The 18,890-nt window shown below is 41.9% G+C and overlaps 1 protein-coding gene across 2 annotated transcripts in view; it reads right to left on the bottom strand.

The window, feature by feature from the left end:
• DDX19A (DEAD-box helicase 19A) overlaps nucleotides 1-18,890 on the bottom strand; it is a 22,804-nt gene extending 3,914 nt beyond the window's left edge. Inside the window, exons 1-9 of one of the 2 annotated variants that reach the window (XM_036088065.2) lie at nucleotides 18,723-18,890; nucleotides 13,467-13,515; nucleotides 10,635-10,685; nucleotides 9,471-9,606; nucleotides 6,818-6,910; nucleotides 5,037-5,139; nucleotides 4,562-4,676; nucleotides 1,032-1,209; nucleotides 436-673 (exon numbers count right to left, since the gene is read on the bottom strand). In XM_036088065.2, the coding sequence (XP_035943958.1) occupies nucleotides 436-673; nucleotides 1,032-1,209; nucleotides 4,562-4,676; nucleotides 5,037-5,139; nucleotides 6,818-6,910; nucleotides 9,471-9,606; nucleotides 10,635-10,685; nucleotides 13,467-13,515; nucleotides 18,723-18,779 (1,020 nt within the window). In that variant the 5' untranslated portion in view covers nucleotides 18,780-18,890. Of the gene's footprint in view, nucleotides 1-435; nucleotides 674-1,031; nucleotides 1,210-4,561; nucleotides 4,677-5,036; nucleotides 5,140-6,817; nucleotides 6,911-9,104; nucleotides 9,166-9,470; nucleotides 9,607-10,634; nucleotides 10,686-13,466; nucleotides 13,516-18,722 lie in introns of those variants that run through there. The other variant, XM_036088066.2, reaches the window with a different exon arrangement.

The following is an 18,890-nucleotide window of genomic DNA, read 5'->3' as shown; positions in this document are numbered from 1 at the left end:
GGGAACAGTAGAGGGAGAGGGAGAAACAGGCTCCCTGACGAGCAGGGAGCCCGATGTGGGGCCCGATCCCAGGACCCTGGGATCATGACCTGAGCCAAACGCAGGTGCTTAACCATCTGAGCCACCCAGGCGCCCCTATTTCTTTTTTTTTTTTAAGTAAGCTCTAGATCAAATGTGGGGCTTAAACTTATGACCCCAAGATCAAGACGTGCATGCTCTACTAAGCCAGCCAGGCACCCCTAGGGACTCGATTTTGAAGCCACTTATACTTCAGGATACTAAGATGAAACTATGTTGCATCTTCACAAACCATTCCTTTCTGGCCACACAGGGCACCTGGTCCTCCTCAGCACTGACGAGGAGCGGGCTGAGAGGAGGGGCAGGCACCCCCTCCAGTGCAGCTCCTCCCCCGGCAGGGCCTCCACTGCTACTCACATGGCAGAAGATCATGGCCTGAGCAATGGTGATGGCCCCGTAGAGGTTACACAAGGCCTGGAACTTCTCATCTCTGTTATTGCACAGGACGTAATACTGCTTGATGGTGTCCAATGTCTCCTCCTCGCGCTTCAGTTTGATAATGTTTGGGTCTGGGACCACTTTCTGGGCAAACTTCCATACGGAGTCTTCGAAGGTGGCTGAGAAAAGCAGCATCTGGCAGTTCCGGGGCAGCATCCTGCAAGGGAAGACCCAGGTATGTGGCATGATCCCGAGTCTTTCCCTGGAAGGAACAGAAGAAAGCCGCCCCGGCTTGCATGGTCTACATGCCCAGGAAAGTGGCAAAAGGGGGAGGAGAACAGCAGGGAGGAGGTGAGAGCAGCCATGGGGCAGGAATGGGGCTGTTGTTAGATTCCCTAAGTCTCCTTCCTCAACCCACGGTCAGTGCTGATGAGGAAATGGCCCATCGAACAAATGCTTCTGGAAGTACTAAAGTAAAGAACCTGACAGGAGCAAGAAGAAGTGTTTGAAGTAAAAGGAAAAGATGAAGATGCTACAGATCAGGAGGCTGTTCCTCTTGGCTCAAGAGTTCCTACCTCTGGATGCGGATGCTCTGATCTTGGTGGCCCTGAGTAGCTATCATCACGTCAGCCTCATCCAGAACAAACACCTTGATCTTCTTGGGGTCAATGAACTTGAGCTTGGCGCACCAGTCCAGAACAGTCCCAGGGGTGCCAATGACAATGTGCTCACTGATCTTCTGACCTCTTTCCACTGTGGAGACAAGATGTTTTCTGTGGGTATTTCCATGGCAAAACCAGCTTTGGAAATCAAAGCCTTGCCCATCCTTCCAGAGTTAGTAAAACAAGTTAATTCCAGATGTCAAAACATACACACAGGAGTGTTATCCAAAAGTCTTGGGTTCTTCTACTGTAAAGTAGGCACAATGGCACCCATCTCACTGCATCGTGGTCAGGATTCAATCCTCTGAAGTGAACCCTCAATAAGCACCAAGTCCCCTTCCCGCTTCCTCCTGTGATTCAACAGCATCCCACTCATTCTTCTCAGTGCCATTCTTACTCATTTCACATCATACATTCACTCACGGTTCACAGATTTTTCTTCAATTGTAGTTTTGAGTCCCAGGATCCTGGCCCAATGAGTAAATTTTGCTTTGTTAGACATTCTAATGTGTAGACAGTTTTTCTAAGTACAAATTCTCTGGTTTAAAAAACATGTTACTCTCAAATTATAGCTGGTGGGAGCTGAAACTGGCCCACCATCTATCAAAATTACTAATGCACACAGCCTGTGACCAATACTCCATGATTAAGAATTAACCCTGTGTGTATATTAACACGTGAAGTAACACATATGCAAGGATATGCAAGCATCAGAAGGTAACTAATGAAGCAAAATATGATACGCCAAATGGATGATCCAGTAAAAGTAAAAAACTGCTTAGGAACTGATATGGAACAATCTCCAAAATACATTATTAAATGTGAAAAAAAGTTGCAGAGCAGTTTGCATACCAAAAGAGGCAAAAAAGAATACACGTAACACATGTCCATGTGTGAGTGTACACATGTTAACATATTTATACATACTATGTGCCTGGAGCCACACAGAATATCTCTGGTGTGCCACATGAGAAACTGGTTAGTACTGAGGGCCTGTAGGAAGGAGAACTAGTTGGTTGGGGGTATGGGAGAAAGAAGTTTCTACCACATGGCCTTTCAATTTAAACATGCGAATGTGTTAACTATTTTAAAAACAGAATTTAAAATTTGAGAAGAAGGGTCTTTCGTTAGAAATTCATCAACTACCCACTGGAAAAATTGTGAATTAACTCAAACACATTGTAGTTCTCAACTTCCACTGCCCGTAAGTCCAAACTGAACTTTTAAGAAATAAGTATAAGAAGTAAGTACAGTTAATATATTAGCCCTTCACACATAGTGAAGTCCCATTTATGACAAAACAATCTAGAGAAGATATATGTTGTTACAAGATTCCGGTAACTTCACTTAGATGTACCCACCAGTGTGAGGCATCAAATAAACACACAAATTACATAATCAACCTAATAACTTTTGGGTAAGGTAGTTTTGCTGCATGCCAAAGCATGATGGTTTTCTCCAGGAAAAGCTCTGTGATCATGTGGTGAGCTGAACTAGCCATTTCTCTCTGTGGACTGACAAACTATAGAAAACGAAGCCAGGAATTTGATATCCACTTTCTTGAAAATGAACAGGCTGTCTCTTCAGTGAAGACAATCCACTGTATTTGCTGCCACAATAACATTTAAGCTTTCAAGAGAAAATTAGCATTTTGGAAGACTTGTATGTGCCACTAAGTTTGAGTTTCTTGAGGTACGTAAAGTCCTCTGATGAGTTTGGTGGTAATATTAGGGCAAGCAATTTAAAAAGTTTGTATGATAAGATGTCTCAACATTTAGAACTGTGTAACTCAGTAAGACAGTATTTTCCAAGAGACCAAGGTATGTATGTATGTATTTATTTATTTATTTATTTATTTATTTTTAAAGATTTTATTTATTTATTTGACAGAGAGAGACACAGCGAGAGCAGGAACACAAGCATGGGGAGTGGGAGAGGGAGAAGCAGGCTTCCCGCGGAGCCCGATGCGGGGCTCGATCCCAGGACCCTGGGATCATGACCTGAGCCGAAGGCAGACGCTCAGCGACTGAGCCACCCAGGCGCCCCGAGACCAAGGTATTTTAATGTAACAGTACGAAAAATTCAGTAACAGGATTTCAGTTTCCAGCCTGGAACTAACTCTTAAGTAATTACCACTTGGTAAGTTTTGGTGTAGCCTCCAAAAAGGGTATCTAAAATTATTTGAGGGGTGCCTGGGTGGCTCAGTTGGTTAAGCGACTGCCTTCGGCTCAGGTCATGATCCTGGAATCCTGGGATCGAGTCCCACATCGGGCTCCCGGCTCGGCAGGGAGTCTGCTTCTCCCTCTGACCCTCTCCCCTCTCATGCTGTTTCTCTCTCTCTCTCAAATAAATAAATAAAATCTTTAAAAAAAAAATTATTTGAAAGGCCAGATTATCTTCATATTCTTCAAAAGTAAGTTCTTTAAAAATTTCTTAATTTTAGCTTCTAATATGGCAAATATCAACAGATAAAACCTGTATAAACAAAAACGCTTTGGAGTCCTCAGTAATGTTTAAGAGTATAAGAAACCAAAAAGTTTGAGAATCACTGCTCCAGGCAATTATAAACTGCGTCAAAGAAAGGTCTGTCTGTACTTTTTCTAAGGAATGCAAAACTGCTTCCAGAAAGTAACTGTACCAGTGTATACCCCCCACCAGGAGTGTATGGGCATTCATCCTTGGACGTCTCCATCAATACTTAATATTATCAGACTTCATCATTTCTGTCCACCTGAGAGGCATATAGTGGTGTTAACTTAGATTTCTCTGATGACAAATGAGGCTTATTTATCATCTCTTCATATTTACTGGACATCTGAATCCCTTCTTTTGTGAAGTGTCTGTTCAACTGGGCCTCTTTTCCTATTTAGACTGCTTACTTTTTCCTTACTGACTTGTAGTTTTATACACTGTGATAACTTTTCTAATGAACTGTTTTCTACCTGCCCCCCCCCCCACTTTAGTCCATGTTCTCTACATTACATTCTGTAGAACACAAGGGAGAAAAAACTGGTGGAAGGATTTCTGGTTTTGATAACACCAAGTTATCTGTCTGTGCTCCTAGTTTACTCTTACTAAAGCTGTGCTTGTTTTTAAACAAAGGGATATGACTCCAACCTACCATCCTCACACCTACTAATCCCTTGTTAGGAATAAGCAGCTTCCAGAACTCTGCATGCTGAATTCAAAATCCTGTTTTCTCAGTGAAGAATGCCAGACTTTAAGAAATCCATGACCCATACAAAGATTTTTACAACTCAAAATCTTCTTTTAAGAGTACAAACGACTGTTAAATAGCAAGTTTAAAACAGATTTGCTGAAAGTAATGCAGTAGGCCCTAAGGTCAATTGAACCAGAAAGTTTAATATCATCACACCTTCAAAATTCAAACACCCAACCGCCCTATCCTGCTCACTGCTTAGGTCTCACCCCTTTATACTCACATTTATTGCCTCGAACAGCATAAGCAAGCTTTAGTTCTGGATGAAATTTGCCCATCTGCTCAATCACTTTTCCTGTTTGAAGAGCCAGCTCATACGTTGGGGAGAGGCACAAACACTGACAGGGAGATCATAAAGGTTGAGTTTAGGAGAGCCTCTATCTATTACTAGACAACAGGCCCTAAAGCAACAATATGCTGATCTAATCACTACTCAAAAGTGCAGGGAGCCACATCCTCTCCAACCAGGTTGCCTTTAGCAGCGAGCCCTGGCTGGATGGATGCCTTCGGAAGCCACTGTTTAAGACCGCTGCTTCCGAATGAATTCTACCCAGATTGTGGCCTAGTGCTCAGTGCTGTGCCTGAGCCACAGGAAACATTCAGACCCCTTTAGGGGGACCCTCATTAACCGCCCACCAGATGGCACTGCCTTTACCAGGGCAGGCAAGCCAGGGCCCTCAGGATCCCCTAGCCCTCACCTGGGGGTATCTCTCTGCTGGTTCCACTCGGCTGAGCATGGCCAGGACGAAGGCAGCTGTTTTACCAGTACCTGACTGAGACTGCGCAATCAGGTTCTGTGGGCTAGATCAAGGAAGAATAGAAATGAAAATAATATTCGTTAATAAACACAATACAGTGTCAAAAAGTTCTTTCTGGGTGGTAGGCATACGGAGCTTTCTCCCTTTAATCCAGGTTTTCTGCACTGAGCACAATGATAAATTTTTTATATGTTGTCAAAAAACTGCTTAAATATTAAGGGACATAGTGATTTAGATGGGTTCACACCAAGAAATCTTCACTCTAGACTCCAGCACAGGTAGAGTGTCCTAATTTTGTACCCTAGGGGCCCCATGGAAATTAACACTGCAGAGTTAAATCTGTGCCAAAGCAAATCCCCGAAGACATTTTCTGCGAAGCTATAATGTGTCTCCAAGACTTGGCTCCCTCTGTGTGTTCCCTTTCCCTTCTTTATGAAAATGCAAGACACCAAGTCAAACAGATGCTTTAGAGGGAACTTTCACATTTTACTTCACATAACCCAGTCAGGGAAATAGGTACAATTTTTGTCTTTTTTTTTTTTTTAAAGGTTTTATTTTTTTGAGCGAGAGAGGAGAGACAGTGAGAGAGTACAAGTGGGGAGGAGAGGGAGAAGCGGGCTCCCCGCAGAGCAAGGAGCCCGATGCGGGGCTCGATCCTAGGACCCCGGGATTATGACCTGAGCTGAAGGCAGACGCTTAACCGACTGAGCCACCCAGGCGCCTCAATTTTTGTCATTAAATAAGAAAGAGTTGAATGGAAAAGGTTACTACATAAAGTAGGATGCCAATTATCTACAGTTTAGGAGTCGGCTAGAGTTTCTCTCCTTTTCTGCCACTCCCGGCACTCACTCATGTGCACTCTCAAATAAAGCTTTTTTTAAAAAAACCTGATTTTTAAAATTGCACAGAATAACAACATTGGCTTTCTCTATCAGTTTTGTTTTAAAGATTTTTTAAAAAGATTTTATTTATTTGAGAGAGAGAGGGAGAGAGAGTGCACACACATGAGCAGGGGCAGAGGAAGAAGCAGGCGGGAGCCCGATGCGGGGCTCCATCCCAGGACCCTGGGATCATGACCTGAGCCGAAGGCAGACGCTTAACTGACTGAGCCACCCAAGCACCCGTTTTAAAGATTTTTATTTATTTTTTAAAGCAATTTCTACACCCAATATGGAGCTTGAACCCACAACCCCAACATCAACAGTCACATGCTCTACCAACTGAGCTAGCCAGGTGCCCTCTTCTCTATCAGGTTTCTAAATTTTTTTTTAATTTTTAAAAAGATTTTATTTATTTATTTGAGAGAGAGAGAAAGAGAGCATGTGCATGCGAGTGGGCGTGTGAGTGGGGAGTGGAGCAGAGGGGGAAGGAGAGGGAAAGGGAGAGAATCTCAAGCAGACTCCGTGCTAAGTGTGGAGCCCTATGTGGAGCTCGATCTCACAACCCTGAGATCAGGACCTGAGATCATAATCTGAGCTGAAACCAAGAGTTGGACGCTCAACTGACTGAGCCACCCAGGTGCCCCATCAGTTTTTATGGTTAAGTGGGAAAGGGAGATGCTGTACCAAATTCCAACTGACTCTCTGCACTTGCTCAAGTGGTTTCCCTGAAGAAACATGCTGTCCCAAACGTCCCATCTTGTTCTCAAGAACAGTAACAGTTATTGGTGTAAAACATTAAACCAAATCCTGAAGAACTACACTTGAGGTCTGCATACTCACGGCTCAGCAAGCATCATGGGTAATGCGTTCTCTTGTATCTTGGATGGTCGATTGAAGCCCATGGCATAGACTCCCTGGAGAAGCTGTGGTTTCCTAGAAGTCCAGGGAGAGAGAGGATGGATTCCTAGTTGTTCAAGTTGTTTTAAAAGCCTAGAATTTTATCTTTCCCTAAATCTAACACAGTATAAAGCTTCCTATCTTTGTCAGACATATTTTTCTAATGCCTTAAAAAATATCTAAAATGAAACCAAGCCACCATCTTTCCCTACTAAATCTTAATCTGCAACTTTTTTTTTTTTTAAAGATTTTTATATTTGACAGCATAAACAGGGGGAGCAGCAGGAGAGGGAGAAGCAGACTCCCCGCTGAGCAGAGAGCCTGATGCGGGGCTCGATCCCAGAACCCTAGTATCATGACCTGAGCCGATGGCAGACGCTTAACTGACTGAGCCACCCAGGTGCCCCTTAATCTGCAACTGTTGTGCAATTCCGAAAATACAGACTAGTTTCCGTTCCTGGAGAAATTCATGCTTTCAGCAGACCCACAAATATGACTGGCCTTGAAGGACAAATGTTCCCTGGATATCGCAAGAATGGTATGTATTAATTCATATAAATTTTATAATTTGCATAAAATGAATTATAAAAGGCATATCTAAAAATATACTGCTTACTATACCACTGAGATATAGAAGTCCCTTTAAGGAACGAGATTCAGTTTTAATTTCTTGGGGTAGATGTTAAATTGAACCACAGTCATTTTGTATTCCATGGTCCTTCCAAAGCCAGCTGTGCAAATACTCAGGACAATCAAGAAATAAGAAAATTGATTCAACCAGTTTCTAGTACCTGATTTACAGTAAATAGGTAGGAGTGTTTAAATACCATACTGAACTTTCCAAATGCTATTATTTATTATGTCTAGTCAAAAATCAAGAACAGGAAAGCACCAGCTTATGTAAGTAGCTGCACAACAAATATCAACTAAAGTTGTTCTTCCATCGCATTTACAATAAGCTCCCTGCTACCTCCACATTGACAGGGTGTTCAACAAAAATCCCACCAGATTGTAAAGAAGAGTCAAACCAAGTCAAGACTTCTGTTCTCTGAACCTTCCTTGGAGTAAACAGGCTCTCTAAGTGGCAAATTCTTCTGGCATATGTTGGTTCTCAGATACAAAGACCTCTGAAAGCATAACCTTTGGTGTCTTCTGTTTGGAAGAAAAGGCTATGAAGCTCAGCAGATTTTGATTTGATTGCTAAGGAAACAAAGTCACAACTGAATGAAGATCCAAATGATCCAAGAGCTTCCAGTGGTTCATTATTTTTCTCTTATTTTGCAGATTAACTCAAAAATTTTAAGTACAAAACAAACCAAGGCAACTTAGATTTCATTCTTTGTTTCCTCTAGCCAACGACTACTAAATCAGAGAGAACTTGACTTTTCAGAGAAGACAGTTCCTCATTCGTTGGACTGAGAGCTCAAGTCCTTTAAATGAAAAGGGGTTTAAAAACCATCAATACTTGGAAAAGCAAACTGTCACTTCAGGAAACAAAAGAGCACATCTCACTGCCCTGATATAGTTTATAAACAGAAGCAGAGATGACAGATTCACTGAATGAAGCCCCTGATAGAGGAAATACACATAGAAAAATATAATTTCCTGAGAACATAAAAAAAGCCGTGCTTTAAAAAACTTGTTCTTAGCTATCACTTCATTAATGACTTGATTTGGTTTTAGTTAGCTCTCATATTTTAAATGTCTCTTACTCTAAAGCAGTAATAAGTTGGCAAGAATGTAGCGCCTATTTGCCCACAGTGGGCATACTAAAGATTTTACTGATAAGGCAAAGAATCTATTAATTCCACCACTTTCTTATTCACCAGCTATTTTCTATGATTCCGGTCCTGGCAGGCAGCAAGAACGGTAGTTATGTCTTATGTTACTCATGACACCCAGCACAGTAGCATTTACATAAACCAGGGATTCACAAACACTTCTTTACTAAATATGCTGAGGGAAACAAAAAACTTGGTATGACCTTCCGTAATTCTGCCTTTAAAATAAAGAGATGTTAGAAGTCATTCTTAGCACAGTGCCATAAATGTGCTCCCTTGTGGCTTAATTCCAGGTTCTGAATTTTTTTTTTTTTTAAATTCCAGAATATTGAAGGCTGCTTTCCGCTGCAGGTACTGGGAATCCTGCATAGACTCTTTTGATCGATTATGTAAAAGCAGATAAAGTGTTCTCAAGACCGTAAACCCTGTAGTCTAACAAAAGGGCTTACCTAATAAGAAATGTTCCTGACATCCAGAAATCACCTGTCAGCCAATATTTTATTGAAAGTTCTAAGAGCATAAAAGAAAAAAGACTTTCAGCTATGATGAATAAATTTGTGGCATTTAAAAATCCCTCCCAAGAGGAGGAGAACTGGGTAGCCAAGAGACAAGGGTGGGAGGGAAACCATCACCGTAAACTTTTCCATACTTTCTCACTTTCGAATCATGTGAATTATTAACTAGTCAAAGAAGCAAATACATTAAAATTCTTAAAAATACAGATAGAAAGTAAAACTCCCAAAAGAGCTCTGAGATGCTAAGTTTTAGAAAGGCGGGACCAACAAGGAACAGCTGTTCAGGGAACAGACACTCACAGCCGAAGCTCCTCAAAGGACTTCACTGAGTAGAGCGGGGAGTTTGGGTCCCGCTGCAGGACTTCCACCTGGTTTGTGTTATCCACAAGGTTGCTTCTGATCAGCTTGTTGAGTAAGGACTGGGCAGCTCTGTCCTCTGTCAGGAAGAAACCAGCAGGTTGTCTTCATACTCATTTGGCAAACCCACCCTCGTGAAATCTCTTTCTCCCTGGCTCTGTACCAGCACCAGGGCAGCCGAGCATGGCTGGAGAAAAACAATCACACCGACAGGTCTCACTTCAGATTCTTGACCACTAGACTCAAATGGGCTGCCCTGCCCTGTAAGTCTTCATGTTTCTATTCTCCACTCATTCACTCTTCTCAGATCTCCGCCTCCACCTCTCTTCTCAGCCCTCCACATTCTCACTGATCTGATGAACCTGCGTCTTCCTTCACAGAGAAGTACGAGTGATCAGAAGCACCTCCACACACTGCGGTGACACACCTACACACCCACCTGCATTTGTGCGCAGGCTCTCTACGTCCCCTCCGGTAACCTGGGATGAACAGCCTGTGCTCAAGGCTAATCCCTGCACTGGTACAACAGGTCCCCGCCCCTCTTGCCTATAAGGATATTTCTCCCCACGCTAACTCCTTGCATTATCAGTTTCCCCCTACACTGGAACACTCCCCCATCGCATGTGCACACATTTTAACATCTCGTTATAAACCTGCTTCCTCCTTTTTCCCCCATCCAGTTGCTGCCCCATTTCTCTATTCCCCTTTATAGGACAGTCCCTGAAAAGGCTGTCTACACTCATTGTCCCCACTTCCTGTCCTCCCCTTCTGCTGAATATACACTGAATAGGCTCTTGTATTTAGCCTCTGCACTTGACCTCAAAGGCCCTTGTTGAGCACACCAATGGCTTCTACACGGCTAAATCAAGTGAACAGTCCATTTTTATATCTTCTTAATCAATTTATTACCTATATTTGACTACCTACTTTTGAAACACTTCCTTCTTCTGGTTTCTGGATACCCCTCTCTTTTAGTTCTCCTTCTATCTATTTCTCAATCTCCTTTGTGATTCCTCCTCATCTCTTCGATCTAGTGCCTCGGGCTCCAGAAAGGCAAATCCTGGGTCATACGCTGTTTCTTGCTACAGAGTTTTAAAAAGTAATTACCTTTCTCTTCTTCTTCTGTTTTCTCTGCAGTGGCATTGGTTTTAATAACACCTACACAAGAAAACAGGTGTCATCATACAAAAGGCAAATTTCAAACCCACCCAAAAGGTGTGTCAACAGAAATACTAAATCTTAGGTAAGTGATGAAAATATAAATATTTGGCATTTCTTTATATTTAGTGGGTTTTTATTCCTAGAAAGCACATAAGAAAATTTCAACTTTCTAGATATGTTGGCTAACTTCACAGGGCTCAGAATATGTCACCTCTAACTTGCTTATCCTATTTGAAAATATACTATTATTTTAGCAAACACAATCAGACATGAGAAGAAAATAAAAATATTAAAAATTAAAAGGAAGAGATAAAATGATCACTTTTTGTGGATTACAGGATTATAAGCCTGCAGGACTAAGTATCAACTTAAAAATGACTACAAAATAACATATCTCAGCAAAAGATAAAAATGCTAGGTACAAAATAAATAAATAGAAATCAGTAGCTTTCATAAATACAGAAATATAACTGAAAAAATACTACTTATAATAGCAACTAAAAAGATGAAATCCTGCACCCAGATTAATGAAGTTAACAAAATATATGCAAGACTTATATAAAGAAATCTTTTTTTTTTTTTAAGATTTTATTTATTTATTTGACAGAGAGAGAGCGCACAAGCAGGGGGAGCAGCAGGCAGAGGGAGAGGGAGAAGCAGGTCTCTGAGGAGCAGGGAGCCCGATGCGGGGCTCGATCCCAGGACCCTGGGATCAAGACCTGAGCCGAAGGCAGTCGCTTAACCAACTGAGCCACCCAGGTACCCCTATATGGAGAAATCTTTAAAACATTCATAAAATAATGCAAAAAGTATAGCTAAAATGCCAACAGATAAATTAAAGTGGAATTCTAAGATATTCAATTAACCCAAAAGGCAGGAAAAGAGGTAGAGAAACTATGAGAGACAAACAAATCAAATAGTAAAACTGCTTAACTAAACCCACCATATCAATTTTAACCCACCATTTATATTAAATGTAAATGGATACAAAAGGCATCCAAACTGGAAAGGAAGAAGTAAAACTGTCAATATTTCCAGATGACATGGTATTATATATAAAAAGCCTAGGGGCGCCTGGGTGGCTCAGTCACTAAGCATCTGCCTTCGGCTCAGGTCATGGTCCCAGGGTCCTGGGATTGAGCCCCACATCGAGCCCCACATCGAGCCCCGCATCGGGCTCCCTGCTCGGCAGGAAGCCTGCTTCTCCCTCTCTCACTCCCCCTGCTTGTGTTCCTTCTCTCACTCTGTCTCTGTCAAATAAATAAATAAAATCTTTAAAAATAAATAAATAAATAAATAAAATAAAAAGCCTAAAGATGCCATCAAAATAGTGTTAGAACCAATCAATGAATTTAGTAAAGTTGCAGGATACAAAAATCAAAAACACAAAAATCTGGTGTGTTTCTATACACTAATAATGAAGTACTGGAAAGAGAAATTAAGAAAACAATTCCATTTACAATTGGGTTAAAAATAATTAAATACCTAGGAATCAATTTTTTTTTTAAGATTTTATTTATTTATTTGAGAGAGAGAGAGAGAGAAACAGCATGAGAGGGGAGAGGGTCAGAGGGAGAAGCAGGCTCCCCGTCGAGCCGGGAGCCCAATGTGGGACTCCATCCCAGGACTCCGGGATCATGACCTGAGCCGAAGGCAGTCGCTCAACCAACTGAGCCACCCAGGTGCCCCCTAGGAATTGATTTAACCAAGGAGGTGAAAGACCTTTATACTAAACACTGTAAGACACTAATGAAAGAAACTGAAGACACAAATAAATAGGAATATTTTCCTTACTCCTGGATTGGAAGAATACCGTTAAAATGTCTATATATCAAAAGCAATACACAGAATCAATGCAAGCCCTATCAAAATTCCAATGGCATTCTTCACAGAAATAGAACAACTTAAAAATTTGTATGGAACCACAAAAATCCTGAAAAACCAAAGCAACCCCCCCCCCAAAGCAATCTTGAGAAAGTAAAACAAAGCTGGAGGCATCATGCTCCCTGATTTCAAACTATATTACAAAGCTATATAATTAAAACAGTATGGTACTTGCATAACAACAGACACAATGACCAATGGAACAGAGCAGAGAACCCAGAAATAAACCCATGCATATATGGTCAACTAATTTATGACAAAGGAGCCAAGAATACACAACAGAGAAAGGGCAGTCTCTTCAGTAAATGGTGTTGGGAAAAATGGACAGCTATATGTAAAAGAACAGAACTGAACCACTATCTTAACCACACACAAAAATTAACTCAAAATGGATTAAAGACTTGAACGTAAGTTCTGAAACCTTCAGAAGGAACCAACCCTACTGACACCTTGATCTCAGATATCTGGCCTCAAGAACTACAAGACAATAAACTTTGACTGTTTAAACCACTCAGTTTGTGACCTGGCATGGCAGCCCTAGCAAACTAATAGAGAGTAAGAACTGGCTAAATGACAATCCGGGACAAAAAGGAAGCCTTTCACCTGTTTATACTTTGAGTTTTGAACCCAGAGTAACTTTTCAAAAAATTAAGTAAAAAATTTAAAGAAACACTATCAAATGAACAGTGGCAGGAGTCAGAGACTAGATAAAATCTGGAAAACGAATGTGTCCTTTTCAGTAATGCAACCGAATTTACTGGCTCTCAAATACAGTGCTGTATTTGAGACAAACATTATGCTGAATCAAAGTGCCTTTCCACACGGGAGCTCCTAAGGGAAAGCAGAAGAGCACATGCATAGCTTGTATCCAGCTAGTAGTTACAAGTGACTCACCATTGGTATCTGGTTTGACTTTTTCTTCCTTGATTTGCAAATTACTCATCTGAATGGGAATAAAAGGAAACACAGTTAAGCAGATGACCCAATCAAAGGAAGTCCCTTGAGCAAAGAGAAGTTCCCTAGTGAAAGTCTAGCAGCACCTATATTCAGGGAGCTGTCCTGCTCAAGCAGAATTCCTACAGGCTTGGGTGAAGACATCATTTCATATCTTCAAGAACCTTAAAGGGGGGGGGCGCGGGCAGGAGTGGACTAAACAGAGCAGATGGGAAAAAAGTTTGACAGCAATCTCAAACCTCTACTTTTCTTCCAACTTACGCTCTTTCTAGAACATCTACCTTCATTAAATACCTATGATAGCCTTTCAATGGCACACACACTCACTGTTCCCTTCTTTTTAGTCCTGAAACCCACACTGTATTAATGCAACACTTAGCAAATAAATTATAGCCTTCTTTCCTGCCTTATCAACCACCTCCACTATGAGTTAGGTAAAAAAGTTATTACGATGAAAAAATCGACAAATTCATACTCCTGATTTAGAATATTTTGGAAACGTGAATGGAAGGTTTTTATTTATTTATTTTGGTCACTAGTCCTGGTCAATGCAAACTTGCTTACTAAGCTGCAAATGAAAGTGCAAGCAGAGCAATAATTTATACATTTGTAATGAAGTCTCCAATCTCATGAGACCTATTTTTCCATATTCAAGGTATTGTTAAGAGTAAGGGTGTGAGGGAGAGCCTGGGTAGCTCAGTCATTAAGCGTCTGCCTTCGGCTCAGGTCATAATCCCAGGGTTCTGGGATTGAGCCCCGCATTGGGCTCCCTACTCATCGGGGAGCCTGCTTCTCCCTCTCCCACTCCCCCTGCTTGTGTTCCCTCTCTCGCTATGTCTCTGTCAAATAAACAAAAATCTTTAAAATAAAAAAAAATAATAAAAAAATCTTAGAAAAAAAAAGAGTAAGGGTGTGATACAGAAAGGGTATTATAAAGCTATGTTGTCAGGTTCTGAGAAGCACCCCAAATCAAGCACTAGACCCCAAGCCCTGCCCCCAAAATGATCCTTCAATTGATGCAATCATTCATTATCCTTATGATAACCACCATTGTTTCCTGAGGGTATTTAGAAATATTTCCTCCTCCCTTCCCCCACCCCTCAACTGACCCTGCTCTTGGTCTTTGGGAGAAGTCCACCCTCACACGGTGGGGATATTCATCGCATCTCTTTTGAAAACCAGGTCTTCCAGAGAAAAATCAAATCAACACACTACTGGAGATGGACACCCTTTCCCAAGGCCAGTGGGAAGGTTGGCACATAACAGAGAAGGTATTTTATACCAGAACTTATCCACTGATGAACCCTCATTTTTAGGCTAATACACAGGGATCCACAGAAGCCAACTAATCTTGGGATGGGCTGAAAATGCAAATGAGACAGTCTGGAGTCCCCAAACCAACCAAGTTGATTAGTCTCAAAGCCTGCCTGATGAAAATATGGTTATGAAACCATAACCAAATCTATTGTATTATAATTTGACAAATACATGTGCTAACAAAAGATGACGTGTTTAGAAGCTAGAAAGATCTAAGAACTTGTCAGCATTTATTTGGCTGCATTCAAGGGGAGAATTACCGGCAGATGAGTATTCCTGTCTTGAGAGACTTAACTCCACCATGGGAAAGAGGCAGGCCAATCAACTCTCATTCTCCTTCATTCTGTATTCATCTTCAGTGAGGAACCTTCTGATTATTAATCATGCCTCTCACAGAAGGCAGTGTCCTTGACACTGGACACAGGTTTTCAGTTATGATAAAAGCATCCTTCCTCTATCCAAATTAACAGAGTAGCTCTGAAGGGTGGCTAAATTTCCGTCAGTCCCAGAGTCCCTGATCCATGAAGGGGTGAACTCAGGCACTCAAAGACACTTCAACAAGGCTTCAAGATCTACCTCTATGACAACTCTAATTGCAAAAGGGTCAGATTATGTCTCTAAAAAATTCTTAGGGTTGCCTTTGGGTTTTTGTTTTTGGCTGATCAGGGAAAGGGAAGGAATTAAACTGGTGATATGGCCAGAAAGAGGTAGCAAAGGAAGCCATTTGTGTTGGAAGAGATGAAAAGTGACAAGTGAATTGGCATCAGGTTCTTTCTAGTAATTCAAACTCTCAGAATCTTTTATCAGGGTTCCTAAAAAATGCATCCAAACTAAACTGCTGGACATACCACTCCTTCCCCTCCAAACCCGTTTTTATATGCAGGGAAGACTCAAGGTACATCCTTGACTACATAAGCTTAAACCAAACAAAAATCCTCACTGTGTGTAAGTTAAGATCTTTTTTAAGATTTTATTTATTTGTCAGAGAGAGAGACAGAGAGTGCACACAAGCAGGGGGAGCGGCAAGCAGAGGGAGAAGCAGGCTCCCTGCAGGACTCCACCCCAGGACGCTGGGATTATGACCCGAGGCGAAGGCAGACACTTAACCAGCTGAGCCACCCAGGCGTCCCATAAGATCTTTATCATTGTGCGTACTCTGTCATCTTCTCTGTCATTTTCATTCACTACCTGTACACTTGAGAGCATGGTCACATGATAACCTAACATCATAAATTATTTTTAAGCTAAGTTACACAAGTCTACATGGTAAAATAAAAAAAAGGGGGGGTGGTCTTCCCCAACTATTAGGAAGCAATGTTTTGTTTTTAAAAATTTTATTACTTGAGAGAGAGAGAGAGAGAGAGAGCTTGCGTGAGCAGGGGGGAGGGAAAGAGAGGGAATCCTAAGCTGACTCTGCTCTGAGCAGGGAGCCCGACTCAGGGCTAGATCGAATGACCCCAAGATTATGACCTGAGCCAAAACTAAGAGTCGCATGCTCAACCGACTGAGCCACCTGGATGCTCCTAGGAAGCAGTGCCTTAACACATTTATTTATACCAGCCTCCTGAGAAGCAGAGTGATTAAAAGCAGATACCAAGTATGGATATTTACAATATCCATAATATCATAGCTAGATTAGAGTCATAGGCTTAAAAAGATTTGAAACCAAGTCTCAGTAACTTTTAGGAAAGATCTGGTGCGAAACAGCGGATCTTAAATCCTACTGTGCCAGAAGCTTATCCTTTGTAATACTCTTTGATTTCTTTGTGGGTAACAGCCAGTTTTATTACCTGCCCTGATTCTTCTCCTGAACTCCAATGCCACATTTCCAAATGCAAGATAGGTGCTGTGCAGAAAACAGTTAACACAGCTAACAGTTTCCTATCCTTAGAAAAGCCAGCTTGCAAGGTTGGCCGCTGTCCTGCATCTGGGGACTTGGACTTCATAAGGGTTCCCACCATTCCTAGAACTGCTGAGGGGGTTTGCTATGCCTAAACTGTTTGAAAAACATGTGACTTATGTTAAACACCTGCTTTCCTTCTGCAAGCCTGGAATTTTGGTACACGCTAGGCAGAGGGTGACTTTGTCCCGCCCCCCCAATAAGAACCCTGAGAACTGAGTCTCTAATGAGCTTCCCTGACAACACTTCACATGTGCTGTTACAATTAGCTGCTGCAGGACTTAATCAAGCTGAGTATGTAAGTCCACTAGGAGAGGACTCTCGAAAGCTGATTTCCTCTGGACTCTGCTAGATGTGCCTTTTCCTTTTGCAAATGTTGCTTTGTATCTTTTCATTGTAATAAATCATAGCTGCGAGTACAATTTTATGCTAGGTCCTGTGAGTTTTCCCAGGAAATCACTGAACTTGGACTATTCTTGGGGATTCTCAACACAGGTACTTACCAAGATGTCCTCCTTACCTCAAAATCAGAAGAGCCAATCCTCCATGTCAAATCTGCCCTTCCTCCCACTTCCCTAGTCCTGTTATTAGCATTTTACTAATACCACCTGTGGGCTCCTGACTGCAAACAGCAACCTTTGCCTTTTTCTTAAATCCTACTCTTTATACTGCCATAATTCTCCTAAATCCGTCTCTTCATTGTCACTTCCACCACCCAACAACATACGCCCTCTCTGGGCTAGAGGAACTGCCACACTGATTGCCTTTCCTTCGGACATCACTCCTTCTAATATTCTCTGTAGTTTGATAAATCTTGCCAGCTCTCAGATCTAATCTTGTCCCATATCCTCCCAAAAAATCCCCAGATCGACCAAGTTAAGTCTCTCCTAAGTTTTCAGTTAACGTTGCAAAGTACACTCTATACGATATTTTCTGTACAGCTATTACAACCTATAAACGTAGGCTGCAGCAAAAATGAGTTGATTCTTGCTCTCTAGACAAGTCCAGCCCCTTTGTTCATTTTCTCCTAAAATGCCATTCACCTCTATCTTAAATGATTCATCCTCTAACATCCATTTGAAATGTAAACTTCACAAGGAATTTCCCTATTTCCTACTCATAAACGTCCTCTCCCCACTCAGAGATCACTTACCACATTATTCTTACCATTTTCACAGCACTTCCCACATTCTCACCTTCCCATCTAGACTGTAAAGATTCTTCCTATACTCCACTGGATTTAGCCCATAACATTTGCTGACAAACTGACAATCCTCCCAAAGTAATCAAGGATGACTGGAAAAGAAATGTAACTTAGCCATTAAAAAGTTATAAGACTTCAGACTATCAAACTAACACAAACTATTAAAATCAATAGTGCATTATCACTAAACAAACCTGAACTAAGATATAAGAACAGAAAACCAGTTTACACTCTAATTACCTTCCAGTTGAATGCATCTTCATTAATCAAAGAACCAGTATATGAAATTAAACATCACTTCAAACATAACGAAACAATTTGTAGGACCTCCCGCCGACATTTGCAGTAGATTGAAACACTAAATCTAAACCTGAATCTCTTACTCTTCAAAGATCTACAAACTGCCAACCATGTTAAGCACAAACCTAAAAATGTTTAGCACAAATCACTCAGAAAACAGACAAGAGAATCACCATCTAAATTTCCCCACAACCCTCCCCCCTCGAGAAGGCGGTGCAACAGAAAAAAACATACAAAGTGGGAACAAATTTGCTACAGGGCAAAAAAAAGTCTTTAACTAGCCCAGATGAAAAGAACAAGGCCGACGTTAGTCTCTTTCGCCCCCGGCACAAATCGGGGCTACGTGATTCCCCCGCGGCAAACTCTACGGAGATGTGGGCCACAAGCCTGCCCAACCCGGGTAGCTCCCTGGGCTCCTATTAGGGTCCGCTCGGGCCCCTGCTACGTTCGCCCCGCGTGAGCTGAAGCCACTGACCGACTTGACAGCCGCTTCCTGCTCGTCCACTGCCAGGGCCCACGAGTCGGTGGCCATGATCCGACGGGAAGGGAGGCCGACTCGCGAAAAAATTCACCGCACGCGTGCCAACACCTGCCCTGCGTCCCCGGCCTGCGCGAGAACCTCCCCCACACGGACCGGAAGCGA

This window comes from Halichoerus grypus, chromosome 15 (assembly GCF_964656455.1).
Source record: "Halichoerus grypus chromosome 15, mHalGry1.hap1.1, whole genome shotgun sequence".
Lineage (NCBI taxonomy): Eukaryota > Metazoa > Chordata > Mammalia > Carnivora > Phocidae > Halichoerus > Halichoerus grypus.
This window is presented reverse-complemented; position numbering and strand designations above follow the sequence as displayed.